This window comes from Manduca sexta, chromosome 27 (assembly GCF_014839805.1).
Source record: "Manduca sexta isolate Smith_Timp_Sample1 chromosome 27, JHU_Msex_v1.0, whole genome shotgun sequence".
NCBI classification, from domain to species: domain Eukaryota; kingdom Metazoa; phylum Arthropoda; class Insecta; order Lepidoptera; family Sphingidae; genus Manduca; species Manduca sexta.
In genome coordinates this window covers 19,347,996-19,369,055 of record NC_051141.1, presented here as the reverse complement: position 1 = coordinate 19,369,055, position 21,060 = coordinate 19,347,996, and the positions used below count along the sequence as shown (strand labels likewise).

At 35.7% G+C, this 21,060-nt stretch overlaps 3 protein-coding genes across 5 annotated transcripts in view; 1 reads left to right on the top strand and 2 right to left on the bottom strand.

Moving 5' to 3' along the window:
- LOC115440531 (probable 3',5'-cyclic phosphodiesterase pde-5) overlaps nt 1-3,334 on the bottom strand; it is a 33,393-nt gene extending 30,059 nt beyond the window's left edge. For 2 of the 3 annotated variants that reach the window (XM_030164877.1, XM_030164880.1), the window contains exon 1: nt 3,262-3,334. The gene's annotated coding sequence lies outside the window, so the exon portion shown is untranslated. The remainder of the gene's footprint in view (nt 1-3,261) is intronic. The other variant, XM_030164882.1, reaches the window with a different exon arrangement.
- Nucleotides 3,335-6,614: 3,280 nt separating this feature from the next.
- Nucleotides 6,615-12,590, top strand: LOC115440533 (mitochondrial thiamine pyrophosphate carrier). The gene is made up of 4 exons (XM_030164884.2): nt 6,615-7,024; nt 9,265-9,460; nt 9,992-10,219; nt 11,977-12,590. The coding sequence occupies exons 1-4, from the start codon at nt 6,696-6,698 to the stop codon at nt 12,199-12,201; spliced, it is 978 nt and encodes a 325-aa protein (XP_030020744.1). The 5' UTR covers nt 6,615-6,695; the 3' UTR covers nt 12,202-12,590.
- A 37-nt stretch (nt 12,591-12,627) lies between these two features.
- Nucleotides 12,628-20,822, bottom strand: LOC115440534 (uncharacterized protein DDB_G0272718). The gene is made up of 4 exons (XM_030164885.1): nt 20,740-20,822; nt 20,321-20,382; nt 14,026-14,339; nt 12,628-13,450 (listed from the first exon to the last, which is right to left on the bottom strand). The coding sequence occupies exons 1-3, from the start codon at nt 20,755-20,757 to the stop codon at nt 14,054-14,056; spliced, it is 366 nt and encodes a 121-aa protein (XP_030020745.1). The 5' UTR covers nt 20,758-20,822; the 3' UTR covers nt 12,628-13,450; nt 14,026-14,053.
- Between the last annotated feature and the right edge of the window lie 238 nt (nt 20,823-21,060).

The following is a 21,060-nucleotide window of genomic DNA, read 5'->3' as shown; positions in this document are numbered from 1 at the left end:
AATATAAAAAATTGCGATAAAACCCAAAAAATAGTTTTATTTCACATTCGTGGAAACATAAGAAATCAGTATAAATCACATTATAATCGGAATTGGTGTAAAGAACTTTTTACGAGAAAGGTTTTAAGAACACTGTACTTTATCTTATCTGTAACCTTTATGTGAAATAAAATAAATCCTTAAGGACTCTCTCCGATCACACGACCTTGGGAAATTCGTTCCATAGTTGACGCCGAGCGAGTAACGGACGGGAATATGCAAAAAAGTAGAAATAATTTCTTTAAAATATCAATGGCAGGTCTCTTTGAAAATTTAATTTACTAAAATATTCCTTATCCAATTGTCTATCCAAAAGTGTTAGATGCAAATTAAATTGATGTGCACTTTAGAAGGAGATGCACGAAAACAATAATTTTAATGGCATTCTCATTATGAAATTCACGAAAAAATATCCATATTATAAACCACCTTTAACAATTGTAGTAAAGATCTTCTTCCAGATCGTCTTCCAGAAATATAATGTTTATTTTTATTCCTTTATCTATATCTATACTTATAATAAATCTGTAGAGAGGTCAATTCTGTACATGAAATATATTTCCAAAATAACTATCAGGGGGTGATTAGGGATCGATACTGATGCCAAAAATACAATTAATAAAATTTTTGTCTGTCTGTCTGTTTGTATAACCGTTATAGAAACAAAAACTACTCGACGGATTTTAACGAAACTTGGTACAATTATTTTTCATACTCCTGTGCTGGTTATAGTATACTTTTCATCACGCTACAATTAATAGGAGCAGACCAGTGAAGGGAAATGTTGGGAAAACCGGAGAAGTTACTCCATTTTTTAAGCTTCCGTCGCGTGTGCAACTTTAATGGTTAAAGCTACACAGAAATCATGTATAACGGAAATGTTCTCTTTAAAATTATGTAAAAAATATCCCACGACAGCTCTATTTTTTATGGTTGACTCACAATAACACGTGTAACTCCCGATAGCTTAGCAGTTCGAAGCTTTTTCATTATATTTGTCTACTCTTACGTTTATAACACTCTCAGTAATGCCTAATTAAAAAAGTTAACCTTATTAAAGATTCCATAAAAAAGAATCATAGAAATCGGTATAGAAACACCAAAGTTATACATGAAATACGCTAATAATAAGCCATCACGCGTGAATACTGAATCATGCTATATGCTTCCTTCGATTTCACCAGGATCCTATCATCAGACCCTGACCGGACAATCGGACCACCTGCATACCACCATACATTAAAAAAACATACATACATACATACATATACATAACATCACGCATTTATCCCCGAAGGGGTATGCAGAGGCGCAACTAGGGCACCCACTTTTCGCCATGTATGTTCTGTCCCATGATGTGATAGGGGGCGAGCCTATCGCCATATCGGGCACAAATTCCAGACTCCGGGCTGATACTGAACAGAAAAACCCAAATATCACTTTGCCCGACCCGGGATTCGAACCCAGGACCTCAGAGCGCTATTGTACCGGACATGCAATACAACTACGCCACCGAGGCAGTCAGCCATTAAAAAAACATCCCGACAAATAGGGTACCGGACTCATTTTTGTTCTTTACTTTTATCAAATATTTACATAATATAAATTGTAACACAGAAGGAATTTTTAAAATCCGGTAAAAAAGCAACAAGTTATAAGTCTATGAATTTCGGTGGAAGGGGTAATTAACAAGAAACAGAAAAGAGACGAAATATCCACATGTGACGTCATCGGGAATTACGACGCGTGCGAAAGAAAGAGATGTAGCGATATCCCCACATCGCGCCCACTTCTGCACATTACAATATTTTAAATATGAATTACTCGCTCATTTTTTAACCAATTTTTATGCAGTTTTCGCAGGAGCACTTCTTTTTCATATTATTAACCATTATATATAGAATAATGGACAAAATCAAGCATAGGCCGGACCCTATTGAGCACCTCTTCCATTTTTGAAGTCCGAAATCAACGCGGGCGAAGCTGCAGGCGGAAGCTAGTATATAATAAATTTCGAATAGATAGCAACTAAAAATCACGTTCTAAATTTATGGCACTATTTTGCTGGGAAAAAAGCCTTTCATGTGACATTTTTCAAACGAAAAGAAGCTTATGGTAGCAGTTCTACGAAATTCGGATTCATCTGATAGCCGGAACGATGGAAAACAATTTGAACCACTTTTTGATAAATTCTCGCTTATATTTTAACACCGAATAGGTCAAAATTGGAAAATTTTTACGAGATCAAATAAACTGTTTTTTTCGTTATGAACAGCTCTTTAAAGTCAAATTAAGTCAAATTTTTAATAAATTAGTTTATTATTGGTCCAAATTATGATGTTTCCTTATACTTTTATTTTTGTTTTTATGTGTGCGTAGAGAAATAAATTGTTTGATAAGTCAAAGCTACGTCTTTTGATTCCTTATCGTATGACATACGTAAAGTATTTCATTTAAAATTTAACTTACGTTATAACTTAAGCAGCGAAAAGAAGTATATTAATGACATTAATCAAAGCAATATATTCTATTGATACAAAAAATACATTACACATTAATTTAATTTACGTGTATTAATATTATTTTGGAAATTATATTGTAAGGTTTTAACTCTTCATCAAATTATATTGCATTTTATTTTACAAATCACACACAACCAAAACGTAATTAAAGATACCATACGTACACCGGAAAAAATATAAAAATGCCACATAAGATAATAACAAATGGTAACGGAGATCAGTTAATGTAGCTTATACAAACCGGCTAACTGATTCCACTGCACCTGACCATAACTAACATTCAGATTAATAATCTAGAAGTAAATTATCTCCTCAGCCGACAATCAGTTGTCGACTTGTTGCTGCTGTCCGCCGTAAACACAAATTAACTCGATAAACAAATTGAAACAGACGGCATATTTTAAAATTAATGTAAGGTTTAGGTTCCGACTCGCAAATTAATTGATAAAGAAAAATATACATACCCAAAATAACGACACTGAGCAATTAAAAATATTTCAAACAAGAGTCAGGAAAGAGAAACACATTATTACTTTTGTTGCGAATTTCACCACATCTATTAACCAAGCCCGATATTTAAAAAAAAATGATTCACCAAATCCGATAATTCAAAATTTAATAATAAAACTATTTATCCAAACCTTATTGGAATCCAACTTCACAACTATTACACTTACACTCGCGTAAACTTGTTACTCACCGGAATCATTTTCCGTTTCGGAATGAGTCCGTGACGTGCTCACCTCAAGCTACTGCGATTAACAATGAGCGAGCAACACCCACTCGGGCGACTCACCGCCGATCCATCGGGTTCGCCCGTTAATTAATTTATACCATACTGATATCCGTTGCAACTAATATCGACCAGAAATAGATAATTGTCATCATAAATTTAAAAAAAGAAATTATTGATAATTTAATTTTTTATAACTATTTTTTTTTTTTTGTATTTTTGTGAAGGGATTCTGGGATTGCCTAATTCCAGAATTGTTTTTGCTAATTTGCTAGTATAAATATTATTTTATTCAGATATGACAAGGCGTCGTGTCGGTTGCCTGATCGATACCGTCATGACAGCCCTTAATCCTTAGTGCTATTACCCACATTGACTTACTACTGATGCATGAGACTTAACATACAATATCTTAGAGTCATCTGTTGCAATGATTTGAGACAGAAATCTCGAAATAATTAAATATTCATGAAATTCAATTTTATCGAAATTACCTCTCAAAATTAACCCCCGTATTCATAGACGTTTTTTATCTAAGGACGGAGCAAAGCTCTGATAACAAGTCTGTTTCTCAGTGCTGACGGCATGGCAGCCTTCACAGTACGTAGACATAGGGCTGTTGTAATTGGCCAAAATTGTTGTATCTCAATATTAGCCAATCACAACGGCCCTTTGTCTGTTTTTCAGTGCCGTTGGGCATTGAGAAACAGACTTGTTATCACAGCATTACCGCGTCCTTAGATAAGCCTATGAATAAGGGGGTAACACTAAAACGTCCCTAAACATCAACTTATGCTGAGATGCAATTCCTCGGTGGTGGTCTGTTAGTTAGCAGGCGTTGTTGCGAACTCTCTTCAGTGGTACAAATAAACTTCAGTTGTTCTCACAATCCTTCTCCATAGTACTGGCTAATCCACATAAATTACAGGTGGCCCAGATAAGCAATCAGCGAGCTTTGATATGGCTGTTATCTCGCTTATTATAATAATAAATAATCGGACGTTTCGACAGCAAAGCTCGTGGTCATTGCGATAACTTTGGGTTTGTAATAAATCCCAGTGGGGTCTTTGGTTAAGTGTCAGCAGGTTCTGAAGACTGAGTTCGATTGATTTTTTTTAATTTATTGATTCTAATTTAATCTGGATTTAATAGATATCAATTGTTTAAGGTGTCTGCAGGTTGTTTAAATAAAATGTGTTGGACCGACCCCACTCTGTGAGAAAAGCCAAATGGAACAAGAAAGAGGTAGAATATTTCGATCAATAACTAAAATTTTACTTGCCTGTCATGCACTTGACAGTGTGATCATAATATAATGTAGTATAAGGCATTTTATAATGAGCGATGAGGTATCGACGATCCTTAATAAGCTCTTTCCCAATACGTCATTACGATGGAGGTAACATACAACTTACTGAAGAGAGGAACTCACCTGATAGTAGTTGATATATCTACGTGTATTAGTAGCAAAAGACTGAATTTTAAAAACATAACATTTGATATGACATGTCATGGGTCTGATATTGACATGAGATTAAAATATTAAGACATATAAATCAGTATTGACACTAGATTTGTTTTTCAAACTAAACCACGAGCATACTTAAACTCTGCACAGTTTCTACTGTGCAGAGAAACTGTGATGTGAATGATATAATCATCCAATACTTCACTCAAGGAACTTTGGATCTTATATTAATGGATCCGGGTGGTCGTAAATTACCAGGTAATTGACTCGCTCGTGTGAGAAACTATGAAGGTTCTAGACTTCTAGATATTTCAACAGTCAGTAAAGTTTATATTTCTAACTTCCTAACTTACTATTTGATAGGTTTCCTTTACTTCTCGCGAAGACTCAAACTGCACCGCTCAGTTTCAAATTAATGCATGGCTTCAAGGTGTTGCATTGATCGATAAAGTTATTGAAATTGATTTGCATTTGTTTAGTGTAAAATAATTGACAGCATTCTGTGGTTATATATGTAAACATTCATATATGGACCAGATACCTATTTCTCGACAGCTTTTTTGCCGTCGCTACCACGAAACGGATTGGAATCCGTGGCATACAAACAGATCTTGAATTATCATACGTTAGAGAGTAATGCAGTGCTTATTTATTTCAAATTTCGGACCCAATTCTGGTTTACGGGCAGCCGATGATCTTAATGATGGGTGGAACTTGCTCGGTTCGAATTCAGGTATATACTAAAACATAACTATAGCCATGATACCAAGTAACGCGAAGAGCAATGCCCATTACTCATAGAGGCTCAGGACCAGAAGCGAATACTGAAATAATTACTGGTTTCTTTATTTACTTAAATACCAAAAACAATAAGAATATAAAATCTAATTAACAGTCTACCAAACTATTGTTTTAAATATAAATCCTATTATAAACTCACTAACAAATCATAAAAAACTAAACAAATATTAATGATATTCACAATTTGATGACTAATATAAAAAACCTTGACAAGTTGTTTGTGACGGGCAAAGTAGAAAGAAAAAGACCTCGCCGCCTAAAATCTAGCCGTTGGGTAGTCAAATAACCGCCCTCACTAGATTGTCAGTTGCGACTACTTAAACGAAGCCGAAAACCGAACAACATGAAAAGATGTAATACTTAAAACACGAACGCCTTTCAGGGACACGACTTTCAATAATGAAGAACGCGACCAAGAAGAATAAAACAATACCTATTGTTGAAATTTATGTTATTTTGCTAGTAGACTTTGGCTACAGTCTCTCTTGCCCTGAGGTATACTCCTATTATAAGAATAACGGTTTAGTTTTTCTTCTACGGTGGTTGATTTGAAAATGTTGGTACTCGTAGGTACTATAAAATGTACAGTAGACCTTTTATACCAGGAAAGACTACACGAGGGTGTAGTTCTAACACTTAGCAATATCATTTTTTCTTTTTTTTTTCCTACGCCAACAAATTAACTAAATTAAATTTCGCTACACGGTAGAGATGGCATTAAGGCAACAATTTGACCTACTTTGTATTCCCGGAAAGATGAACAGAATATGCATCTGTTTATTTCTACGTAAAGACTCAGACCAGTAATCCAGGACTGCAAGCTAAGGAAATACAAACATCGACGTGTCAAACGCACATTTTAGATGCCTATTTAGACGAGTTTTTTAATGTTATTCGAAAACAATATTCCAAAATATACTTACTATTTATTCGGATATACTTAAATTAAATCTACTTACGCAAGCAATATAAAAATTCAAACACTCTGCCGTATACCAAAAAAAACATCAAACACACCAAAAAAGTCCATCCAAAACGAAACTCAAACGAAAAACATCAATGTCACGTCTGTCAACAGAATGTACGCGTAATGCACTCACAACAAAATGATACAACCGAACCACGATGAAATATGGTGGGTTATCAACGCAACGACAGCATGACCGCTAATCAGAAACTGATAGCTGGCTGCGTCTCGGGGGTCATGACCAGGTTCATCACTCAGCCCCTCGACGTCATCAAGGTCCGGACCCAACTGCAGAAGAAGGCGCTCTCAGAAAACGAGAGGAGGAAGTGGTTCAGGACAACTAGGATGATATTGAAGGAGGAGGGAATTGCGGCCTTATGGCACGGACATAACGTCGGGCAGATACACTCGATACTCGCTGTGAGCAGCCAGTTTTACGCGTACGAACTGTCGACCAAATACACAGCTGATACGTTTGGCGATTCTAAATTCAGGTGTGTGGAACGATATGTGATTGCTAGTGGGGTTTGAATAGGCGCTGTGGGTACTTAAATCATGTAGAAAGTAAGAATATTAAAATCCTGGGTCAGCTAGTATATATTAGTTTCTTTTAGTCATTATTAGCCTGGAGTCTGGAATTTGTGCGTGATATGGCGATCAGTTCGTCCTTGTGTCATAACGAACAGACAAGCGAAAAGTGGGAGCCCTGGTTGCAGCTCGGCCGTCGCCTTTGGGGATGAGGGCGTGATTGTTTGTGTCGTTTTAACCCTAGAGGGGGCGCTATTCCCCATAACGTTAGCGGGCGCGTGGGGATCATTTTGCCGGCCATATAAATTTTATGTGGAAAACTTTAATGAAATATTTTCCCAATTAAGGATTTAATTAATGCACGTAAATTTTATATAAATAACAATATTTATTTTTATCTTTCCTACATAATACTTGCATACCATGAAAAATGTAACTTACTAAGAAGTAAACTTTCTGTACATGAGTACAGAATTTGATTTAGCATATCAGCCTTAACATACCCGCTGCAATACTCGTTGGACAGCAATTTCGCGCACCTATTATACGTGCGCTCTCGTCTACAAATTGTGAACTAGTTTCTTCAAAACCTGAGGCTTCATATAGTCAAACCAATAATGTTTGGGCTTCATTTCGTATTTCTGTCATGCTATAATTTAAAAATAAAACCGTAAACCATATTAAATAACACCTTACGATTTCAAAGAAGCTTCGCATCGCCATAATATTACTTATACTAACCTCTTTATACCATGAAAGCAAACACAAAGTCGGGTGTTATTGTACCAATATTATTATACACTTATTTTAAGTACACAATAAACAAATATAATAAAGAGACCGTAAGAATAATGTAATAATAATATCAGCCCTGTATTATATACTTGCCCACTGCTGAGCACGGGCCTCCTCTACTACTGAGAGGGATTAGGCCTTAGTCCACCACGCTGGCCTAGTACGGATTGGTAGACTTCACACACCTTCGAAATTCCTATAGAGTACTTCTCAGATGTGCAGGTTTCCTCACGATGTTTTCCTTCACCTTTAAAGCGAACGACAAATTCACAAAGAATACACACATGATTTTTTAGAAAAGTCGGAGGTGTGTGCCCTTAGGATTTGAACCTGCGGACATTCGTCTTGGCAGTCCGTTCCACACCCAACTAGGCTATCGCCGCTTTTTTAAAGAGACCATTATTAGAATTTAATAAACAAATCTTAAATAGATTGTATTAAAAACGCGGCGGTAGATTAGTTGGGAGTGGACGAAACAAATGCTGATTTTACACCACTAAAGAAATGTGTGTATTCTTTATGAAATGTCGCTTGCTTTAACGGTGAAAGAAAACATCGTGAGGAAACCTGCATACCTGAGAAGTTCTCCATAAGAATTTCGAAGGTATTTGAAGTCAGTGAACCCACATTAGGCCGGCGTGGTCGCAAAAAGCCTAAATTCGCTCCGTAGTAAAGGAGGCTCGTGCCCAGCAGTGGGATACTAATGGGAATAACTTGCTTCTCCTGAAGCCTGATCGAGTTCAAACAACTAATAAAACCCGAATTTAAGGTGCAAGTATTGTAATAAATATTAGCAGTTTTTTTGCCGACGGCGACACAATGCTCATAGTGCGCCCACCTAAAGGCTAAATTAATTATTTAACATATCGCATGTACAAGACAGGTCTCTCGTTCTGTGAAGTCCATCTGAGTTATACAACCACCAGGACCGCTGCGCCAAACAGAAGTGTGAAAGCATTGTTGTGGTGGGATTTGAAGGACGCAATATTTCTCTTAAAATTACAAAATTAGAGTTTAAATATTCGATATCAAACCCTGCGCAGCGAAGTGCAGTGATTTGTAATTATAAAGATATAATGAGTTCCGATACTAACCATCACCCCAGATATCTATCCTTCTTGTTATTCAGCAGGATACGTAAAATAAAAATCTTACCAGGAAAATTTCCAGGTCGCAACAACCAAGACTATTGTAAAACAATATCTGCCTATGTCATTAAAGATTTTCAAATTCAAGCCACTTACAAGGAAGCAACGACAAATTTAATTCAACAAGAATGGTTAAAATTGGTCCTTTAGAAAAAACTTTAGGCGGTTTGAATTAGAAATAGCAATATGGCGTGCCAACTAAAATTACTATTAAAAGGACAATAGGCGTTGGAAGGTTAATCAACTGTTTTTGTAAATTCCAGACCATTCCTGCAATTCTTATGCGGCATATTCGCGGGATGCTGCAGTGCAACGCTAGTGCTACCCCTGGACGTGATCAGGGTCCGGCAGATGATCGTCAAGGAGCAATACCCCAGCATCATAAAAGGCGCCAGGGAAGTGTACGCTACGGGGGGGATTTTGGCCTTCTATCAAGGATTAAACGCTTCATTGTTGCAAGTAAGTATCAACTGGTATGTACAAGGATAAATAGCATAACAGTGAATAAGTCTATTACTTTATTGTAAATATGTGCAATAATTGCAATAAAAGTGGCGATAGTCTAGTTGGTTGTGGAACGGACTGCCAAGACTAATGTCCGCAGGTTCAAATCCCAAGGGTACACACCTCTGACTTTTCTAAAAAATCATGTGTGTATTCTTTGTGAATTTATCGTTCGCTTTAACGGTGAAAGAAAACATCCTGAGGAAACCTGCACATCTCAGCAGTTCTCTATAGGAATTTCGAAGGTGTGTGAAGTCTACCAATCCGCACTAGGCCAGCGTAGTGGACTAAGGCCTATTTCCTCTCAGCAGTAGAGGAGACCCGTGCCCAGCAGAGGACAGTATATAATACAGGTGCAATTTAAACATAAAATGAGGATACCGGGAAAAATGCAGTTAGATTTCATCACACATGGAGCCAATTGTGGTCTACTGTAACACTTAATATAATAACAAAAGAAATAATTTCAAGTTGAATGTTCCACAGATGGGTCCAGCGGTCGGCATATCATTCGGAATATTCAATCTAGTCCAAACACTGATTCTGTCGCTCCTCAGCGAGTGCCGTGATGAGAAATGCAAGCGGGCGTCTGGCAACGTCCACAAGCCTGAGAACCTCTTGCTGGCCTCCACCGTCGCCGGCTCCATCTCAGGGTTTATCTCTAAAACCCTCACCTACCCCTTCGACCTGGTGAAAAGGAGGATGCAGATAAGTGTAAGATATTGTAGCGTGACGCTTTCTTGCCGTTCCAGTTATCGGCAGAGGACCTTTAATTATTTTGCAACACACTCATATACACATTTTGCCGAGGTAGGTCTTAAAGAACACGAGAACAATAAAATTATGTTGGTGTTTGTCACTGAATTTACAACTTGTAAAAAGCAAGAATGCGAAAGCAAAATCAAAGTTTCCCGCAACCTATAAGATGTGTAAGATTCGTCGGCCAAGTTTCTCTTACCTATAAACTTGAATCCTTTGGGTGAACTTTGCAAATCCAATTTGCAGCAACATCGAATGATACCTCTCTATCGGTTATTAAATAGCTCAAATTCCTACTGGGTTTCAGTTCTATTTTCGTGAAAATTGAATTAATAAATGCACACTACCCATTGTAGCTAGCACACACCTGTAGCGCCGTTACCGTTTTGATACGATTTGACAATTTAAATCAAACTCTTGCTTGACATAAAACACGCTGAAGATCAAATCCCGGACAAATTTAATAGAGAAAAAAGGAATCAAAGTAATCCGGGGTTAGAAATCATACCTAGAATACTACAGTCAACCACGCGACAGCTAGACCAAAGCGATAATAACAAATGCACGTAAATGACAACAGTAATGTCGGAAAACGTGATATAGTTGGAAAACGTCTCATTGTTACTAACAAGCTGCCACTCACTGGATTCTGATTAATAGCACAAAGAAACACCGTGTAGGAACCGGTTCGCTTCCTCGTCTTACGTAAGATATAGCTTCCGGACACAGCAGGAAACAGGGAGATATTGATAATATAGACATGAGGCTTGACTGATTTCTAGTAACGAGTAGCTGCGGCGCGTAATGGGAAATTACGACTTATTTAGATTGTTTTAAGCGTCATTTTCCTGTCATAAATTACTGCAATTGGATATCGATTGTATTTATTATACGGTAAAATGGAGAGAATATGGCTTTAAGTCTACAATAAATCGTTGTAACACTACGTTTAACATGCTGATGACACTACATGTGTTGATAGTTATTTTTCTACTCACAATTTCAAAACTTCAAAGTCTCTACACACGTAAGTTTCATTATTTTCTTTTTTATTTCTTTGAAGTAAAGAAAATCCTGGTTATTTTATTTTTGTAAAGAAGAAACATGTTGGCTAAGAACACACAAATTTACAGTCGATTTGAAATTTAAATTTGTTCATCTACTCATGTGTGCGACAGTACCTAAGTGCATTATTTGTCTGCATAATTAATTAGCGAATTTCACTTCATTTCGTTTCAAGAGCTTACCTGTCTGCGCTCGCCGCGACAACCCTTTGTGTCTGGTTTTTCGTCGTGTGTATTATACATTTTAATAGGTACGTATAGTGTCAATGTATGGGGTGTCAAGCTCAGGCTGAGCTCATATTGAGGTTGGCAGACGACCTTTAATTGGTCTCATGAAATATAGAGAAATACGTAATATGTCCGAAAGAACTTATTTTGGAGATAAACTGGTTTTCTGGTACATGATAGCACTTGAGGAAATTGTGGAATGGAATTGTCCAGAATATCTTCAGAGTCGTTTATGTGTAAAAATCCTATATATAACATTTTACAAATAATCAAAAGACGACATGACGCTATCCCTGTGCATCTCCAACGTCCATATTTGTTTGTACACAGTTCATATTACATCGCGTTTACTACGATTATGCTGCGTCAGCGCATCGTCAGCTACACTGGGCTTATCTGTAACATTATTCATATTTCCAGACTCATAAAGCTGACGTCCGATTTCAAGTCCCAAGCACGTCGAAAGACTTGGCGAGTTGCACCGGCCTGGCTAAATGTTTCGTGCAGTTGTATAAGGTGGAAGGCCTTAAGGGCTTATACAGGGGCTTCAAGGTCACCATCTATAAGGCCCAGCTGACCAGCGTGGTCGCCTTCACCACTTACGAACTGTTTTGCTATGCCATTAGGGAAGTGAAGGCTCGATGATGGATATTATTTTTTCAAAATGTTACAATCTGTTTTACTAAATATAATGTATTTTTCAACTGAATGATGGGTGATATTGCGCCTGCCTGTTAACAATAGCAATGAATCCCGGGAACTGAACTATAAACTTTGGTCACTGTATTACTGATGCTCTTAGCAAATGCCATTAATCATGATCAAAGGAATATAATATTCGCTTATTTATTCTGTTTTTGTCCTTGTCTTTTTATAATTCTGTCCTTTTGTTATAATGGTAGTATATTATGTTTATTTGTGTGTTTTTATATAAATTATTCACTATAGTGTGCTATAGTGACTTCTAAGGTTTCGATATAATCAGTAATTCAGAGAGATAAACAAACATTTCTAAGTATGCGTATTGTGAATGTTTTAAGGGATAAAAATGTTGGTAAAATAATAAACATGTTTAAAAAAATAGAACCACATTTATTTTCTTTGGTTACTTAAAAATAGTTTAACAGCTATGGTATATACAAATTGGTAATATACAGGTGTTCCAGACTGTTCTATATTATTCTAGAATGTACTTTCTTCCTTGTGAATGGCGATTCATTATTGTTTTTATAAAAGAATTATCACAGTTAAAGCTTCCTGAATTATAAACACTTCCCAAATATTTAATGTTTTCAGAAGTCCATATGAATAAGTAAGCCTGTTTGTATATAAAACAGTCTGAGACATATTAAAGCAAGACAGATGATGCACGGAAAACATTTTATACCAATTATAAGCTAGTATTATACACTTTCTATTTGTACATGAAAATATAAGTTGTTGCAGTAAGAGGGTATAAATATAATCACGAAAATTTATAATGTAAAGATAATGTTTGAATTTAGAATGCTCTTATTATTTTGAAGTCTTTTTTTGGTGTTTAACCCTTTTCAATCTAAGTTTATTAATGTTTAGAGCCCAAAAATCAGCTGAATATAAATTACACGTTAGTAATTTGTTTATATTTACTATCACGATCATATGTATTTTCTATAATTCTAAAACTGTTAATAAGCAGTTTGTAATTCTTATAGTAAAATATTTTTAACTCTTGACACAAAAATACCTTCTTCCTGCAACATCGTATATAGTTTAGTAGTCCGTACAATCATCTGCAATCGACTTATCTCGAAGGATTGTATGGATACGTGTACGTCATGATGATGGGATGATATGACTTTGATTCACCTGTTAACTACTGCTGTAGCATGGGATGCATTGTACTTAAGGTTATCTGGGAACAAAAAATAATGATTTATTATTTTTTTACTAAATATAGTTAATTCTAAACATTACATTGTACATACAAAACCTAAACATTTCGTATCTTTTTCTCCAAATTTGAAAAAGCATGCGTATGCGCAAACTACTGCTTGCGTTATAAGACAGTGTGAAATACTAATTTTAGTACGTAGATCGGTCTATGACTGCTTCATATAGTTTATTAAATCATTTATATCCTTAAACTAGCTGCACCCGACAGACGTTGTCCTGTCTTAACTATGTATGAACGCGCGCATTCTGTCGATCGCTGACAGTTTTGTAAAATTAATATTGTCGTTAAGTTTTCTTAAATTTTGTAATTTTCCGCGCAATTTTTTTAATTATTTCTTTCATAAGAACCTTCTCCTGACAATAACAAACACAACAAAAATAAAATAGTGAAATCGGTCCAGCCGATCACGCGTGATGACGTGACCAAGCGAATTAGGGACAAATTTATATAGGTATATATAGAAGATAGATATGCGAGCCTAGCACAGAACCACTAACCGTAAATATAAACTAATCACGTAGACCAATACTAACCATAAACTAATAGCATCAAGTCGTTCAATCAGTTCCAGCCGTGCGACGCCTCGCCCTCCCATCCGTGGCTCTCCTGATGATGGTGGTGCTCATGATGCACCGGTACGATGACCTTCTTCTCCACCTCGACGTGCTTGATCACTGGCACGGGTACGTGCTTCACCACCGGTACTGGCACGTGTTTTATGATTGGCACTTCCTTGATCACCTGGACTTCTTTGATCACTGGCACGTGGACTGGCACGTGGACCTTCGATACGTGGTGGTGATGGATGGTGTGGATCTTGTACGGGACGTGGATGGTCACGTGTTTGCTAAAAAAGAAATTAGAGTTAAGGTTTAGGCGAATATGGAAGCTAATATAACATTTGTTTTATGATATTGAAGGAGATATTTTTCGGATGTCTCGATGGTTTGTTTTATGGTATGTCTGCAGTGCTGGGACGCAGGTTTGAACCCCGTGTCGAAGTGATATTGGATTTTTCTACGCAGTCTCAGCTTGAACTCTGAATTTGTGCCCAATACTGTCTCGCCCCATATCAGATGTGATATCCGTCTTATGATGATTAGACGGAATGTGCACGGACAATAATTTGTGCACCAGTTGCGCCTCTGCCTACCCCTTCAAAAGGCGTGAGTGTGTTTTAGACAATATAAAATGTTACAATATAATTAATAAGATATATGATTACAGAATTGCCTCAAACATTCAAATTCCTTGGCGGTAATATACGATATAACATTCCTTACATACTATTTGTGTAATGTGCATAACAACACGTAATTTTATTGTTAACATAAACAAACAAACTAACGACCCGCTTAGACTTGGCGGTGCATTACTAACTAGCGCCAATCGCAATATCTATACATACTATAAAACAAAGTCGCCTTTTCTGTCTGTATGTTATCGATTTTCTCAAAATCTACTGAACGGATTTTTATGAAATTTGGTATTGATTGAGACCCTGGAATTATGGGCTACTTTCTATCCCAATATAGTATATAGCAGGACTTTTATACCAGAAAACTCCATCACGCAGGCGAAACCCCAAGCAAAAGCTAGTACTTAATATTACACTCGGTTAAATAAACAGAAAACTAATTATTTTAACTGACAACACCTCATTCGTAATAATACTAAACAACATGAGGTCGCAACGTCATTGAATAATTAACAGTTGCATCACTGTCCTTTAGTTCATTCTGGACAGACAAGTCTAGGACATACGTGATATCAGTCATCCATGAATCATTGTGTAGTCATGTCAATGAATCATTGACGTAACTTGACCGTATTGCATCCACAAACTCTCTAAACAAACATTGCAAACGATTTGAATTATGTATTTTCAAATAATAAGTATGCTTTATACTATCGATTAGATATCAGAAATGACGTCACCGCCACAAAACCCTGTAGTTGCACATTTAAAAAATTGTATCAAAATTTAAAAGGTCATATCATCTTCACTTGGAAACACGACTTAAGTTTTTCAGCAAAAACAAGAACACGTACAGAAGAACTCTACCGTATTATGTAATATTACCAGGAGTTTAGTAATAACCAATTTAACTGAACAAGTATCGATAACCATTTATTATAATGGCAATATATGAGATTGACGGCGATTGCATGTGCAACAATTCGCGCAACTCGTCCCGAGTAATACCCATAGGTAGGTGACATAATTCGATGTCCATATACCTAGAGCATACAGAGGCATAAATAGAACATCCTATTTCGCTCCACTCGTTCATGTAACAGAGGACGAGTCTATCACCATATTAGGCACGAACACAGCAAATCAAATCTGTCTGTTTCAAATCGAAATTCACTAGGGATGTGTAATCCACCTGCGAACTGTATATGTTATTATCAATTATTATTTAATATCTGCTGGTCTCACGTGCAGGCCGGTGACGGAGTCGTGAAAACAAAAGGAGGATGTAAAATGATACAAAAGGATATTTTAAGCCCTCTAGTAATCTCAAAAAGACTAGTGACTGTTTTGTTAAAATTTTGTCCAAAAAAATGGCAGCTATTGTCGAGGCCCTTCCAAAGCTCGCCGCAGGTTAAAAAGCTCAGTGAGCGGCGGAAGAGAGCGCCTTTCACTTGATATTTAACGCGGATATGATCGCGATGCGGATTAACTATTCAACTGCCACATGTTTAAGGAGAATTACATTCTTGCGAAAGTGACAAGAAATTGTTAAATGCATTTAAAATATTAGTATTTTTTTTTACTTTCAGCTGATAATACGTGCAGTATTATTTAAATTATTTGTATACAGTCGATCTAGTAGAGATTATAGTTCAATAGTCGCCAAAATTACGTCAACCTGTTCCCTTAAATGTATTCTGGACTACCCAATGAAAGCTCTTAATAGATTGTGGCTCGAACCTTCCATGTAAACGCTATTAGCCAGAATAAATTATTTTTAAAAGAAACACTTTTAAAAAGGAAATATCATTTTGCGAACATATTTGGTTGCAAATCCATTTCCCGAGTTATTATTGCCTGGTTAACGCATTCAAGGAACTATCGAACCCACAAACATATTATATAGAATGGAATGCTTCCATCACGTTAGATATGGTCGCTGCGTCGAACCGAATTATATCATTCGATAATCGGGACGTTCGCCTTTCTCTTAGAAGTAACACAACACTAGGTGCGATTTATAACCGCTTTAAATGTAGCATCAGCAATGCTATTGAATAGCGTTTAAAAAACGGTTACCGTGATTCGTTATGCGTGTGAATTTATTATCATGTAAACATGCAAAATATATTAAAAATATATTAGAAATGACATAAATGTCATTTCTAATATATTTTTTAAACGTACCTATACGTACACAACGTTATCATGAACATAAATAGGAAATCTAGGTTATCATATTTAAAGCATTCAGGGCACTCATTCCCAATTAGAACCTAAGATATCTGTCATTCAACAATGTTTGTTTATTAGGTTTTCCAGCAGACTTAACACTACGATTACAATAATTTAAATATTATAACTTATTACTATAATATAAGCCTAAGTTAGGAAAACTCAACATGCATATAACTGAATCTAAAAGTAACTTAAGCGCAGCAAATTATACACAATGTAATTAGGAGACGTTCACGCAATAAGTTAACCTTAACCTACTACTATATAAATCTTGCAGAGAAGTTAAAACATATATTCAAAGAAAATAAATCACATAAAAAAATTTAAATTGTAATTTATTGTTAGTTATAATGTTATAATAGTTATCTAATATTATATTTTGAGTACAATCGAAACATCCCTAGTTGCATGAATATTGAAAAAGCATGCAATACTTGTAACAACAAGACTTCAGTTACACAATCGTCTGCGAGGTAGTCTTTCATTAAATAACTTAACACATCATTATGTACGTATTTTCGGACTTCACTATCTTCATATTATTTGTATAATTAAATGTTATAAGTTATAACTAATGAGGAACACCTGACAGCAGGTCTTATATCCGAGATTAGACAGGTGCGTTTATTACTGTGCAATTAGTATTATTATAGCATATCATTGTATATTTTAGGGTGAGGGTACAATGCCGTAATTTGTAGCGAAAGTTTATGACCCTTTTTGGAAAAATGTATTTATGTATATATAATTAAGCGAATGTGCAAGCATTGTAATCATTTAAACAAAATTATCACCCGACTCATGTTTTTGCATACTTATTATTCTTGAGGCACGAGTGAGATGTAAAAAAAATCAAGAAATATGTATACAATTTAGGTTTAGGATAGTTAGCATATTAAAATAACACGGACACACCGATTTATTCAATGAATTCTACACAACAAATATATCTTTGTGTATATTTTTAACATAAGATAAAAAAAAGAGACTCCTAGCAAACACATCGAAAAACCGTCCGAAATTAGCCGAACACACCTTATTTTAAATTATGATAATATATAAACAGTAATGAACTAACTAACCTACAATAAATAATTAATTTAAATGCCATAATAAGAATTAACATTCACAATACTGCGATGTTACAATAATAACCGTTATATAACACGCACTCAGTTATGTGCAATAACGTTGTGCAATAACTTAAAGGCTACACGGTCTCGCGGAATCGCGGGAGTCGGGACTGTTTTGATTGACAACATATTTGATTATTCATCCGGTGATGGACGTATACAAAATATAACATCATCAGTTAGTTTACATAAAGGAAGAACGGACCAACTTTGAGCTAAATATAATGCGAAACGATAATTTATGCGCGTATTAAACAAAAAATATAATTACAACGGAGTTTTTACTATATAATAATCAATACTAACGTAAATATAGACTAAGAAGTAATTCTAATCGAACAGCGGGTAAATTATAATTAGGAAAAACTGTACTGGTATTTAAAAATAATTATTGTTTTATTTTTCTGAGAGCACGGTCCTGCAACATTCAGGGCACGGCACGGCAACATGGCGTCCAATAAAGTGCAGTAAATATTTAAGCCACAACCTATTTAGTTTATTGGGTAATGTTTTACTAGCCCAAGTTGCAAACAGAGAATTATTAATGTAGCTTCAAGACTTAAGAGCTGTATTGGCTGAGAGGCTAGTGGCTACGTTCAATTCCCGCGTGACAAATTAAAAATTCATACCATAACCATAAACTAGTCAAATATAAGCTAGTCTAATGTTTAAATTTAATAAAGAAAGTGATAATGAAAAGCCATTAGGTACTAAAATTTTGTGGTTACAAGCTTCAAAAATTTAATATTATAAAAGCTAAATTATTCGCGGCCGTGATTTCTGTTCTCTTAAGGTAGAGATATGTATACTTTTATATATAAAAATGTAGCCAGTGGAATTGTTATTCAAAGCAAGAAGAACCGCGAGAAATACCTAGCCGTATATAAAAGTACTAGTATATTGTTAAAAATTCTCTTATCCTGTAAAAGATTAACCTGCTCTACATCGTATTATGCAAAAGTTTTCGCAATGAGTAACGTCTCGTGCAAATTAACAATTAATTGACCGTTCGCGTTATATTACGTGTTATTTAACCGTGTTTCGATTGACCTTGAATGTTATGTCGCTGTTAATACTTTTTACATTTCGCAACGAATGGGAAGTAAGTTCATTGTCGGATTGTGTATGATTATGTTTTTGTACTTTATTACATAACTAGCTTTGGGACTGCGTGAATAATCTTCCCACGTTAAAATATAGCCTATAACACTGGGGAGGAATATAAATTTCCATTAGTGAAAAAAAATCAAAATGAATTTAGTAGTTTTTGATCGGTGCTTTCAAACAAACTTTTCAGCTTTATATATTATTAGTATAGATAAGCCTTTGTCCAGCTTGTTAGGAATGAATTACATGTATTGCGTTCGGGGTCCGCTTCGCTTATATATCGCAAGAATCACAAATCTATTCCTCGTTGGAAAAGTATTTTCATATTTTATTTGCCAGAATCTATGTAATTATAGTTTTGCAAACAAGCCACGAATAATGTGATACTTGTGTTATAATACAGATAATTTGAATATGTAATGGTATAGGTGTCTACATATACCGTACGTTTATTTCAATTAGTATATTATTTTTAAATGCCAATCCAAACTCGAACCTGACATATTGATGCAAGACTGTATGCGTCTACGCTAACTAGGCCGCGATGAAATCTAATCCTGCCCCACATTACGATAATTGCATATTTCAAAGTATAATGTATCTGACTCTCCTCTCACTGACAAGGATACACACACACACACACACACACACACTATCACGCATTTATCCCAGAAGGGGTATGCAGAGGTGCAACCAGGGCACCCACTTTTCGCCGAGTGTGTTCCGTCACAGGATGTGATAAGGGGCGAGCCTATCGCCATATCGGGCACAAATTCCACACTCCGGGCTGATATTGAGCAGAAAAACCCAAATATCACTTTGCCCGACCCGGAAATCAAACCCAGGACCTCAGAGCGTTGCCGCACCGCGCATGCACTACAACTACGCCACCAAGGCACTCACTGACAAGGATAATTACATAAATTCGATGACGTACGTGCTAGTATTGTATTACCTATTCAGAGTTTTTAGAACATATACGTGGATATCAAAAACTACAAGTACTAATCAAATCATGTTTTTATAGATTATTAGACTAAGTCTCTCGGCTTATAGTTTTTTATTACGCATTAAAAATCATTTACTTTAATAACTTAAGCTGTAAGGTATGTTATGGTTATTGCACAAATTAATAATAAAAATGAAACTTACTGTCCACCACCGCCACCGGGGGTTGGAGAAGCAGCGACCACCGCGAGCACAACGGAGATGAGCTGGAACATACAAAAATTACATCATATAACCGTATATAACCGTTATTATATAGTTATTTTGCAATTCTACATTTAAAATTAACTAACAAAAATTACGAAAGAAGGTTATGAAATTTAATTGTAATATTATTTTAATTTATGTAAAAAAATATAAATAATTTAGAATAATAAAGCGAATATTTTTTCTATATTCTGGAGATTATAAAAATTTTCACTTTTAATATTACGTTTTTTTTAACAAATCAAAACTATTTCCATATTTAATGCACACTTTTTAGATTAAAGTATATTTGCTTTGTATTACAGTTATTTTAAAATTAACGGTTTTTTTTATATTTAGAACGTGTGTACACTCACAGCGAGTTTAGCGTACATCTTGCTTGTTTTTTGCCGGACTGATTCAGTGATACACTTGGCCTGTGGACTGGCTCACTTTCTACTTACTGCCTCCGACCACCAAGCTTATATAGTGACCATTTGCGAGCCAGTATTGCATAATGTTGCCCCTTGGTTCATCCCTACTTGCACGTGCTATACGACTGAGTTTGAAAGGCGTCGCGTTATACGCACTTGAGTGTAGAAAGGTGCTCTGCAATTCTGTCGCGTTATTTGGTGGGGGTGTGCCGTCGGGTAAACTGTCTCATTAATTGGTGCATGTGATTGTAGTGTGCGCATATC

Excerpts from the sequence above, each read along its gene's own strand:
- LOC115440533 (XM_030164884.2), top strand. The coding sequence starts at position 6,696 with ATGGTGGGTTATCAACGCAACGACAGCATGACCGCTAATCAGAAACTG. Across the intron at positions 7,025-9,264 it reads TTTGGCGATTCTAAATTCAG|ACCATTCCTGCAATTCTTAT; the intron begins GTGTGTGGAACG and ends TGTAAATTCCAG. Across the intron at positions 10,220-11,976 it reads AAAGGAGGATGCAGATAAGT|ACTCATAAAGCTGACGTCCG; the intron begins GTAAGATATTGT and ends TCATATTTCCAG.
- LOC115440534 (XM_030164885.1), bottom strand. Across the intron at positions 14,340-20,320 it reads CCCGGTGGCGGTGGTGGACA|CAAACACGTGACCATCCACG; the intron begins GTAAGTTTCATT and ends TTTCTTTTTTAG.